General features: G+C 28.5%; 4 protein-coding genes across 4 annotated transcripts; 2 read left to right on the top strand and 2 right to left on the bottom strand.

Moving 5' to 3' along the window:
* Window position 1: 1 nt before the first annotated feature.
* Window positions 2-1,947, bottom strand: LOC132929205 (U3 small nucleolar RNA-associated protein 25 homolog). Its single transcript, XM_060994385.1, has one exon. It carries the CDS (start codon window positions 1,770-1,772, stop codon window positions 81-83), a length of 1,692 nt encoding a protein of 563 aa, XP_060850368.1. The 5' UTR covers window positions 1,773-1,947; the 3' UTR covers window positions 2-80.
* Window positions 1,948-2,100: 153 nt separating this feature from the next.
* On the top strand, window positions 2,101-4,934 carry LOC132929207 (histone acetyltransferase Tip60). Its single transcript, XM_060994387.1, has 9 exons — window positions 2,101-2,358; window positions 2,419-2,476; window positions 2,548-2,616; window positions 2,678-2,949; window positions 3,009-3,158; window positions 3,739-3,822; window positions 3,883-4,207; window positions 4,270-4,432; window positions 4,517-4,934. Exons 1-9 carry the CDS (start codon window positions 2,323-2,325, stop codon window positions 4,731-4,733), a joined length of 1,374 nt encoding a protein of 457 aa, XP_060850370.1. The 5' UTR covers window positions 2,101-2,322; the 3' UTR covers window positions 4,734-4,934.
* Window positions 4,743-6,637, bottom strand: LOC132929206 (probable 26S proteasome non-ATPase regulatory subunit 3). Its single transcript, XM_060994386.1, has 2 exons — window positions 6,490-6,637; window positions 4,743-6,422 (listed from the first exon to the last, which is right to left on the bottom strand). The coding sequence occupies exon 2, from the start codon at window positions 6,418-6,420 to the stop codon at window positions 4,954-4,956; it is 1,467 nt and encodes a 488-aa protein (XP_060850369.1). The 5' UTR covers window positions 6,421-6,422; window positions 6,490-6,637; the 3' UTR covers window positions 4,743-4,953.
* A 131-nt stretch (window positions 6,638-6,768) lies between these two features.
* LOC132929208 (acid phosphatase type 7) lies at window positions 6,769-10,494 on the top strand. Its single transcript, XM_060994389.1, has 10 exons — window positions 6,769-6,914; window positions 7,065-7,183; window positions 7,636-7,830; window positions 7,902-8,110; window positions 9,039-9,136; window positions 9,213-9,390; window positions 9,482-9,624; window positions 9,703-9,874; window positions 9,952-10,089; window positions 10,224-10,494. The coding sequence occupies exons 2-10, from the start codon at window positions 7,081-7,083 to the stop codon at window positions 10,296-10,298; spliced, it is 1,311 nt and encodes a 436-aa protein (XP_060850372.1). The 5' UTR covers window positions 6,769-6,914; window positions 7,065-7,080; the 3' UTR covers window positions 10,299-10,494.
* The last annotated feature ends 2,211 nt before the right edge of the window (window positions 10,495-12,705 follow it).

The raw sequence follows: 12,705 nt of genomic DNA, 5'->3' as shown, positions 1-12,705 counted from the left end.
ATTTAAAATAAAACAAGTTCTTTCTTTATTAAATAATGATTAAAAATAATAATTTTAAACAAATAGATTTAATTACAATATTATGTTCCTGAATGAAACATATGTATTTTTTGCTCTGAAGTCAACATGTATTTTGCTCTTTGAGTTCCAACTATTGACGTCAATACACATGCATCATAAGGAGAGTAGAGTGCTGTAATATTCCGTGTACTGCCATCGTTGTCTATGATTGAATTACAAAGTTCACTGTAAAATCCGGCAATTGTGGGTAGTTGATAAAAAATAATATTTTCAATACCACGAATTTTAGTTCTGTTATAAAAATGAAAACGCTCAGAATACAACAAAATTTGACATTCGCCATGATAAAACAAATCCCTGGCTCTAGCTACTTTGCCTTGTTTGGTATACTCACTAATTTGTACAAAACTATAATCTTCCGTTTTCAAATAATTTCTAATGCACACATAATCAAAATAAGACGGAACATAGATTAACACGTGTTTTTCATTTGAAGCTTGAAGTTGTGTTAGAATTTTATTTATGAAATAGTCAAATCTCTCTTTAATGGATTCAGTTGGTGTTTTTGAACTGAGTTTATGGTAAAATTGTTTTAAACTGCAAACGACATGGCTAATAGTACCAGTTGTGATTGGATTCACTACACTGACTGAGCCACCATAATTTATACATCTATTCTTTAATATGGCCATCAAGTTAGATAATTTACAAGACGAAAATAATATTGTTTGTCGATAATGTTTAGACAAGCCGTTGATTGACCAGTTTCTTACTCGCTGTAAATCTGTACCATGTGCTTCCTTTGGCTGTAGGTGAAAATGATTCATGATGTGCAACACATGATCCCAATTTTGCATCAAAAATATTTCAGACTGATCAAATATCAAAACTTCTATAGATGACAAAAAATCGTAATCTCTAGACGACTCTCCTTCAGCACCAATAATCATACGCAAGCCAAGTGGTGATGCTATTATTATGTCAGAATTATAAAAATTTTCATACAGTTTCAAACTACTTTTAGTGACTGCCATGCCAATTCTAAAAGCATCATCAATGTTTCCAACAAATGTTTTTTCAAAGTCTTCTGGCTTAGGATTTTTTCTTGGCAAAGTCAATTCTCCACCAGTGAATTCTTCTACAAATCTGTTTTTGTGCACTACATTGAAATTTTCTTTGGAAGACATAAGGGATATCATCACGTTTATAATTCGATATGCGGCATCTTTAAATGGGACTAAAATTAATACTTTAGGTCTAGTAAGACCCTGATCTCGCAACTCGTCATCATCACCATCTTGTTTTTCGTTATTTTCAACAACAATGTCTCGACTCTTAAGTACATGATTAATGGCATGTATACAGTAACAATACCGCAATTCTTCTGCGTTATCAAAATTTCTTTCAGTATAACTGAAATCATGGTACCTGGTAATTATCGACAACAGTTCTAATTGGAATTTATTGACATTTTTAATATTTGATGCAAGTTGTTTGTGCAAAACCAATTTTTTAACACTGTCAACAGCTGAAGGTACATCGGGCAACTTGGCAAATGGTCGAGTTTCTTCTAACGGCTTCACACAACGGTCTTCGACTAAAGTTAATTTTGGTTTTTTGAATATTAGTTTGCCCAATTCGGACCATTCTAAAACGAACTCCTCTTCGAGTGGAGGTTTATCGTTTAAACAGGTAATTAATTCTGGGGATAAATCGTAAGTGTAACGGGTTATAAACGGATCGTCTTCCATGTTCTATTTTACCTCCAAAATGCAATATTGTATTTAATAACAGTAATAATTATAAAAAACATAAAAAATTACTATTCACAGTCACACACTCAAACACAATTACAGAAAGAACTCTACCAAATCATTCAAACCGAATTTTCAGTAAAACACGTGTGTTTACTGTTTACTTTAGTTATCACTTATCAGTACTCGACTGAGATAATATTTTAATCGATAATTCACATTTCGCGGGTATAATCATAATTTTGTTTAGTGTTCCATGGTTTTACATTTTCGTCAACACAGGGTATCATTCGTTATCACAGTATAATACATTAATGTTTACTAATGTTTTGATAATATTGTTTACGCTCCAACTTTTTGCGGCTTTTCAGTAATTTGCAATCATAACCGTTATCGTTTCGCAAATTTTTTTGTTCTGAAGTCAACTCATTATACTATAATCACAAGAGTACAAGACACAGCATAACTATATTCTCATCCGACAATAAACTCATACTTGTTCCGATAATTTTACTCAACGGAAATCGTTTGAAAAATATATATCATCATGAAGGAAGACCCTGACTTTCTATGCGATTCAGTAGTGAGTATATAATCAATTTCACAAAAACATAATCCTTACTCATGTAATAATTTATTTTAGAATTTGTTAACTGAAGGATGTCGACTGTCCGTGAGAATGCATAGCAGTGACGACTGGCGTACGTACATCAGTATTGGTGAAATGTATTCATATAAAATACTATAATCATAATTTTTTTTATGTATTTAGCACTAGCAGAAGTAATAAGTATCAAAGACGTGGGAATGACACGTTATTATTATGTCCATTATATCGACTGTAAGTTAAATTTGATTCAAAATAATTAGGTAATATTAAAATTGCAAATTTAATGTTATAGATAATAAGAGATTAGATGAATGGGTAACAGAAGAACGATTAGATACACGTAAAGTTCAATATCCCAGAAAAGATGGTATGACTACTGGAACATCTGGTACTGGTGCTAGCACTCCGAAAATAAAAGTTGAAAATGTTTCTATACTGTCCCAAAGCCGACCAGCTTCTCCTTTGAGCTTACCACCTGTGACACAACAAAACAATGACGCTACAGTTCTATCTGCTGCTTTACAAAAGAAAATTTCTAGAAAAAGAAAAATTGTTGATAATGAAGTGTGTTGAAATTTGTGTCTAATGTAGTTTGAATGTTATATGATTTATGAATTGAACAGGACTCTCAAGATTTACCAACACCAACACCACGACAGACAGGTTCAATGGTTATGCAACACGATGATGTTGTCACCCGAATGAAAAATGTAGAAATGATAGAACTTGGTTTAAATAAAATAAGTCCATGGTATTTTTCTCCATATCCTCAGGTAAAAAAAAAAAAACTAGTCTATTCAAAATAAGAAACACAGTCGGTGGTGGCCAGTTTACGTCGAGTGGCGGTCAGACAACATCTGCGGGTATCCGTTTGTCCTAACCTATCGGTATGCCTGCTGTGTTGTTAAGCCACGCCCGTGTGCAGTAATCGGCCGCCGACTGTGTTTCATATTTTGAATAGACTATAGATGAGGTCACTTTTTTCTATTTTGAGCGTACCTTGTAATTGAGTTAGTCACTGTAACGAGTACTGATAGGCGTATGAAATTTAATAAATTATTTTAAACCAAAAACGGTATAATAGTTGTATTATTATTACAATTTATAATATATATTCTTAGTGAAAACCAACTCAAAATCAATTTTTAAAATACACTTAGGTTTCCTACTTTAGTCTTGTAAATATCAAGAGTTCAATTTTCATTTGATTGCTTTGCATTTTTATTGTTTCACAAAGTTTTAGCAATCACAAACAAAAACATTTAAAAACCAATATATTCATATCTTTACTCAGAATTTATGACAAACATATCAATACATTTAATAATATTAACATTTATTTTATACTGTCAGGAAATGGTGAACTTGGGATGCATATTTATTTGTGAATTTTGTTTAAAATTCAAAAAAAGTAGAACTTCACTTTATCGACACAGTGTAAGTATTAATTTTTTTTTCTTTTAATTTCTGTTAACTATTTAATTGTATGTATAACAGATAAAATGTAACCTGAGACATCCACCCGGTACAGAAATATACAGAAAAGAATCGATATCGTTTTTTGAGATTGATGGCCGGAAGAATAAATCATATTCTCAAAACCTGTGTTTGTTAGCAAAACTATTTTTGGATCATAAAACTTTATACTATGACACCGACCCATTCTTGTTTTATGTGATGACTGAGTATGACTTGAAAGGATTTCATATTGTGGGTTACTTTTCTAAAGAAAAAGAGTCTACAGAAGACTATAATGTTGCTTGTATTCTTACATTACCACCTTATCAGAGAAAGGGTTATGGAAAATTATTAATTGAATTTAGTATGTTAATTGTTTTTAATAAGTTTAATTAAACAGCATATAATTAATTTGTTTTTGCTTAGGTTATGAATTATCAAAATTTGAAGGTAAAACTGGTACACCTGAAAAGCCTTTGTCAGATTTAGGTTTGTTGTCTTATCGTAGTTATTGGAGTCAAACTATTTTAGACATTCTGTTGACTGTGAAGCCAATGCCAGATAATGAAAAACCACAAATCACAATCAAGTTAATAATATTTTAATATATTTCAACAATACTCTATTAATTATTTAACCATTCTAACCTTTTATCTTATTTTTACTTTTTTAGTGAAATTTGTGAGCTGACTAGTATTAAAAAAGAAGATGTTGTTTCTACCTTACAGATACTCAATTTAATCAATTATTACAAAGGACAATACATCATATCTATAAATAAGGATATAATTACTACACACATTGAATCGTTTCAAAAGAGAAAGATTCGAATTGATCCAAAATGTTTACATTGGAATCCTAAAGACTGGTCTAAACGCGCCAAATGGTGAACAGACACATTTATGTTTAGTGTAACTTTTTATTGAATCATATATTTTAATTTGGTACATATTGAAATAAATATACTCTTAAATTGTATATAAATTATGATTTATAAGAAACCTTAATGTAAGAATTATTTCATATATTTTAATATGTATATATATAGATTATAAAAAAAAAAAAATTATAAAATCAATCATTGAAGAAAACATTGTTCTAACTTTATATTCAAGGGAATCCATCGTCGTCTTCTTCTGCCATTTCTTTGGCTAGTTCCAAATCTTGTTGTTCACGCTCACGACGTTCCTCAGCAGATTCCAAATCCTTACCATATGATTTAGGAGGATAACGCATAGCCTTAACACTTTCGTTGTGCAAGTTCAAACAGAAGGATATACGTTGATGGAAAGCCATCTGTGGTTCGAGTGTACAGTATATGTCAACAGGTTCTTTGCTCTGCACATAACCGTGTTCAGGATCAATGGTTGCTTGTATAACACCATCTCTAATAGCTTTAGAAATAATGAATTCAGCATCTTTAGGAGAATCTAATCCAAGCTTTTCAGCAATATAGTCAACTGAAATGCGTGAATATGATGCACCAATAGCTCTAATGGCGGTTTTAATGACATTATGACGTAAACGTTGAATCAACATATAAGTGTGGTCACTTAGGAAATTTTTCTTAAAGTTCTCTAATGTTTCACTAAACATTGTCAAGTCTCCTAAACGGACTGACTGGGTTAGTCTGAAGTATGGTACCAATGCTTTACGTAAACTTGCTTGACGGAATATATGCCTTTCGGGGATATCTCCCAACAGTAATTCCACTGTGACAGCTAACTTCTGTACTGTCTGTCTGAAGCCAACTGCTGAATTTTGTGGTGCTTTACGCAACGCTTGAATTAAATTTTTGTGTGCTACAGAGTATTCAAGACGGGCAGCCTTAATACGACCTTGGTAGTATAAGAAACGAGCACATTCATTATTACTTGCTTGTTCTGGAAATACTGATTTTTGAACCAACTTATCAGCTTGATCGTACAGATTGTAGTGCAAATAATTACGCAACAGGCAATTAATAAGCACGGCTTGCCCTTCATAATCTTTTTTAAGCGTGGCTGTTCTCAGGCGACTGTAAAGGAATCCTTTAATTTTGTGTAATTGATCTGTTAATTCATAACATCTCATATGATAGAAATATGCTTTAGCAGTAATCAAATCCAGTGTACGCCTATTTTTATCAGTTAATTTCACCATCAGTAAATCAGAAAATTCCACTGCCTTTTTGTAATCTTCTTTATCGATGAGTTGTACTAATACTAACAAGCGGATATAACCATCAATTTCAGGTAGTAGAGCCCCTGTTGCGTTTTTACCTGTGCGCATCTTGATTGCTTCTGGAATGTCCGCTGGTGTAGTAACATATGATAATAACAATTCTTTGTCAGAAGCCGAGTGTGTGTAGAAACCATTGATCACCGACCATAAGACCACAGCATTGAGCTTGCGCCGCGTTACAGACCATGATCGTAAGACGCGCAACATAAAACGCGCTTCTTTTGTTTGAACGGCCTTCTCAATCTGTCGAATGTTGTCCCTTATTTCTTGGATCACCGCGGCGTCTTTTTTTTCTTGGGAATCTGACACGTCTGTCATCTCGACATCAGGAATAGGTTCAACTGTGGCGGCCATGGCTAAAACACAATAAACAAATATAAAAGAAACGTCTACTTTTATTCCATAAAATACTTGAATATATACCTGTGAAAAATTAACGATTTCGAAAGAGAACAGAGTAAACTTTTAAGACTAGATCTGAACGGTTAACGAAAAACTTTTATTGTGTTGAGATTTCCAATTCCAAATAAATAATAATCATGATTTGTAAGAAATCAAAAATAATTGTATGAAGGTATGTTCAAGTTTACGTTTATTAATCTGATAATTTTATTGGTTCTAACTTCATACACGTGGCCTTGAAATTTTCCTAGTTTTTTTCTTATCACTTATCAAACAAAAGGTTTATTATCAATTATTTACTTATTTAATAAATAATAAAATATAATAAATATTATTGAATAACAATAACCCATTATGGGAAGACTAGCGCTCAAATCAGTCAAATCGTAATTGATATTCACTCGGTACTTCTGTCAGTCAGTAGTTTCATTATTACACAACTAACTGTAAGTGGGTAGTTTTGTATAAGAAACAAATTAAAATATAATTTATCAGTTATAATTATTACTTATTAGTTATTAGTAACTCTACAATGGATTTAAATTTGTTCAATAAACTTATTACATCTTGATTTTCGTATTATTTTATTCGAAAAGTAACTTCTAAACCGAAATGAAGACTTGTCAACGTTTAGTTATTCTAACAATCTTTGGATTGTGCGCAGCAGATCCTCTTGTGAGATATCAACCAGAACAAATCCATTTATCATTGGGTGGTGAGTTGAATGTTGATTTTACTATTAATAAATAATTAGACAAGTTCAATACATTGTAAAATTGTATAAGGATTTACTAAAATCATCATTAAAGTAATATTGAAAAATTAAAAGTAATACATAAAATGCAAATGTATGTAATTAGATATTTAAATATGTATAATATAAATGTATTGGATTTTAAAATAATTGAACCATTTTCAAAATTTTACATTTGTAGTACATGTATAATTTTATCAACTGTATTACAATGAAAAATAATTAATCATTTTTGCCTACAGTTATTCAATTACAAATTTATATTATTTTTTGTATACAACCTTGCTGTTTAACATTTAAACATTTTTATTTAAACTGATAAATAATACCTAATAATTGTTAATAAAAACAAAATGATTTCAGTCATTGAGTATTTCAAGCTATTATTTACATAATTCAACTTTGTTTATTAGAATCTGAAACTGAGTTAGTGGTTACATGGACAACATGGAACAATACAGACGAATCAGTTGTAAAATATGGTATAAATGGACCAATTCTTAAAGCTACGGGTTCTTCTACATTATTTGTAGATGGTGGTGAACTTCACCGTACTCAGTATATACATCGCGTTAAGCTTACAGGATTACAACCATCTAATAAATATGGTAATTACTAAATTTTTTAAAAAATAGTAGTTTCTTGTAGTAACTGTTAACACATTTTTATATTAATATAGTGTATCACTGTGGAAGTAATCAAGGCTGGTCTGCCCAGTTTTGGTTTAAAACTGTTCCTAGTGATACTAATTGGTCACCCAGCTTAGCTTTCTTTGGTGATTTGGGTAATGTAAATGCGCAATCTCTTCCTAGATTACAAGAGGAAACTGAACGAGGACTTTATGATATGATACTTCATATCGGTGATTTTGCATATGATATGGATAGTGTAAGTATAACTATTAAAAATAGTTGAAAATGCTATTCTAAAGTATTTTATTATTCCAAATAAAGAATAAATATATTTTAAGATTGGTTATTGTTTAACTATATAACTATTATGTTGACTCGTGTCATATTTCTCATGGTTTTTTTTTTTAAATCTGTACATAATTTAAAATATCTAAATCCAATCTTTTATTAATTAATCAACTTTAATTTTTATAGTTATATTACAATATATATTTTAAGTAGGTATATCAATAATTCATTTTTTCTAAAAACTATTTATCTATTTTTTTTTTTTTATTAAGAATAAAGGCCAACAGCAGTATTATTATCCAACAATTACATTTACATTGATATGATAATTATATTCTTAATTATGCACAAATGGTATTACAATTTAGAGTATATGAATCATACATTTTTCAAAAAAATGTTAATTTACATGGTATTTTATCTAATTTTTTTAATGTTGGTTATGTTACCAAAACTTGTTATTATAATTGCATATTTATACATTTAAAAATAACTCACATTTATACTTCAAACTAATTGCTATTTAACGAGGTATTGTCATCTTTTTTCACTTAATACTTGAATATTTTATTTTTGCGTGGATTTTACTAACAAACTTTGTAATTAAAGTTCTAAAATATTAAACAAAATAATATATTTAATTTAATTATTCTATGGCTAAATAGAGTACTTTGTATCAATTTTTTTTTCAATTAATCAATAAAATATTCTAATTTAGATTATTTAAAATGTTCATTTTTATTCTATAATTATTTTTATTATTTGGTTAATAAAAAGTTAATGAATTACTGTAAAATCTTGTAATAATAATTTAAAATTTTTTATTTAATCTATTTCTATCATTAGTATTAATAATTTATAATTATTATTTATCCTATTATTCCTATCATTAACAGGAAAATGCCAAAGTTGGAGATGAATTCATGCGCCAATTGGAACCTGTAGCTTCATATGTACCATACATGACTTGTCCTGGAAATCACGAGCAAAAATAGTTAGTTTAAAACAAAATAAAAAAAAATTTTTTAAATTGTTTAATAAATACTAAATATTAATTTATTATTTTGTAGTAATTTCAGCAACTACAAAGCTCGTTTCAGTATGCCTGGTGGCTATGAGAATATGATGTATAGTTTTAATTTAGGGCCAGCTCATTTCATTAGTATTTCTACAGAGTTTTACTATTTCCTTTACTATGGAATTAAACCAGTTGTTTTACAATATGAGTGGCTTGTTAATGATCTAAAAGTATATATACATTATATTATATTATTAATATACTCTTTATTATTATATTTATTCAAAAATTCAAAATTTTATCATGTATTTTAATTTTTAGGAAGCAAATAAACCTGAAAACCGAAAAGAGAGACCATGGATAATTGTCTACGGTCATAGACCAATGTATTGTTCAGATGACGATAAAGATGATTGTACATATCATGAAACAATTACTAGAGTTGGTCTCCCATTACTCCATTGGTAATTTTATCACTACTATGTTAGATAAAGAAAATTTCAATTTATTTATAAAATAATAAAACATTATTTTTTGCTTAGGTTTGGGTTAGAAAAACTATTTTATGACAATGGAGTTGACTTGTGTCTTTGGGGCCATGAACATACGTATGAAAGAATGTGGCCCGTGTATGACCATACTGTTTATAATGGGTCTTATTTAGAACCATATACTAATCCAGGTGCACCAGTTCACATTACATCTGGTTCTGCTGTCAGTGATTAATTTTTTTATCCTATTGTTACAATAATAATCCAATAATATTTTATAAATTGTATTTATTGTTTCAGGGTTGCCAAGAAAGAACTGATAATTTTATTCCAAACCCTCCAGATTGGTCAGCAATTAGAAATAGTGATTATGGTTATGGTCGTTTAAAGATTTATAATAATACTCATTTATATGCTGAACAAGTTTCTGATGACAGGGTATGAATGTTATACTATATTTATCAAACTTTTTATGCATAAATATTGTATTTATAATTTATGTATATATTAATGTAATAATATGTAATTTATATGAAATGTAATAATTATTTATTGAAATAATTTTTGTTTAGGATGGTGAGGTTATTGATCATATTTGGCTCATCAAGGATCATCATAAACCTTATGGAAAATCAACTTCAAAATAATTATTAACTAAATCAAATTGTTTGCAAAATTTTATCAAAATTATATTATATAAGTTCATAAAATGTTATTATCTTGTTAGTGCCATAGAGATTAAATATTAATTATTCATGATTATAGTATACTTTTATGTTACGCAAATAACTATTATTTAATAATAATTTTCATAAAAATTAATAAATTTGAATATAACTATTATATTGTATTAATCAATTGCTATTAATTAATTCAAGCAATAATAACAATATTATTAAATTATGATATAGTAGTAGCCACTTATTGGACTCACTTTGGAATTAAAATATTTGAGTCAATTTACTGTAAAACCAATAAGCCGTGGCTAATATATTATGTATATATATGTAGTATTTTATTTTCAATTTGTAATTTATTTTTAACTGTTTCACCATGCTAGAATACAGACTGAATATTTTAAGATTGCTAATTAACTAATTTCATTAGTTAATTAAATATAAAGTCATTATTCTTATTTTATTAAAATAAATTTAATCAAATATTACTTATTATTTATCATTTTTGAACACCAACAGTTAATTAAGGATTTTATTACATATTATAATTATCTACATAAAAATATAACAAACTATTGGTTTATTAAGTATACCAATAGTTTTTAAGAACATCAAACTTGGGTTGTAGCTGCTTATCCCAGTTTAATCTATTTTGTATAATGCATGATTGTTTTAAGTTGGAAAGTAACAAAATAATTATAATTTATGGCGTTTAGTTTGATAAATATTTTTTTTAAATGAAATGTATTTGTATTCTGTTGAATACTGTGAATCATCTCCTGCAGTGTATGTTTAGTCTTTAGAAACACTTTTAAAAATTGAAATTTGTAATTATTTTTGGACGTTATTGACAAAAAATACCTACATATCTTGTAATCTATAAATTATAGACTATAATATATTAATGTGTATAAAATATAAATATATATCATACATAATTAACTTAACTGAAATGTTTAAAGCTATATTTTATTGTTGATACATTAAAAAAATTATATCAGTATTAAACTATTATCTCGAAAAATTGCACGCAAGAGTCTACAATTTATGCTAAAACTAAAGCTGAAACTTGTGAAGTATGACTGTTTGAGTATCTAAGTAAAATAATTAATAGAATGTTTATTATGTTTCAAGATGCTGTAGTATGTGTGGAAGAAGGCAAAGGCTTCTCAATTTTATATTTATATTGCATATTAAATAGGGGTGTACATTTTTTTGTCAGAATAACTACTATTTCTTTTCTAAGTATACTATACATAGATAATATCTATTGGGAATATCTAATAGATGAATAATCAATAACAAATTTGTGTATTAATTTTATGGTTCATGGATTAATATATAAATTGTTGTCAATATAAATTATAAGTAGGTAAATACTAAGTAGTAACCAGTTACCATACTATAAAGTGGGTACCTGTATCATTAACGGTTATTATTCAGTATACTTATTACTTAATACTTAGAGTAAAAGACCTATGTCAAAAATGCATAACAATTACACGCGTAAAATATTTTTATGTTTATAATACCACAGAATAGATGAAATTATTAAATAAATATGTATATTTAATTTTTAATTATTATTTCATATATTCTGTGATAATACCATTAATACAATGATACCATACAGTAATATTAGAGTAAGTATTGCTCTATGAATGACAAGACGTCAAGACGATAAGATTACAGTAAAGTATAATCAAGTGTCCATTTAATTTAAGCTTTTACTAATCGTGATCTTTGTGAAAAATCAATTGTACACAATAAAGCCATGAAGTCGTTCCAAGATCGTTGACGACGATGAGCGATGTTAGTAAATCAAATGAAGAAGGCGTAAGCCAGAAACGCGTAGTTACCTTGCTACCTACGGGCTGTGAAAAAGTGGGTAGTATTGGCCGGCATAGGCGGTAATTACATACATTGTTTCAATATTATAAATTGTAGATAAAAAAATCAATTTCGAATAAGTTGTAGGTACGTTTAATCGTTTTATTGTAAAGCGATGTTACCTATTTTCAATTTTGTGTAAATTCAATATTACTACCGTGTTTAGTCAAAATGTTGTTAATTCTGTATGCTTACACGGCTATACATTGCCTATACCCAATCGCCTTAAACAATCATAACACCATGAAATAAGAATAATAATAAGAGGACGTCATACCGCCCATAACCGCATATGTTGTTTCTGTCTTACTAACGTATAACATCATAACAAATTTTCGTTCAGCGGAATACATTTTGTGACGTTAACTTTAATATTAGAGTAAATTTACCTATTTTCAAATTTTTAAGGTAAGAATATTATCTAGACGATGACATATGATTATATTGATATTATCATTTTAAAGTGAGTTATGAACATTTTAAAGTT

The sequence above is a fragment of the Rhopalosiphum padi genome, chromosome 4 (assembly GCF_020882245.1).
Source record: "Rhopalosiphum padi isolate XX-2018 chromosome 4, ASM2088224v1, whole genome shotgun sequence".
Taxonomy (NCBI): domain Eukaryota; kingdom Metazoa; phylum Arthropoda; class Insecta; order Hemiptera; family Aphididae; genus Rhopalosiphum; species Rhopalosiphum padi.
Note: the sequence above shows the minus strand (reverse complement) of the source record. Positions and strands in the feature narration are given on the sequence as shown.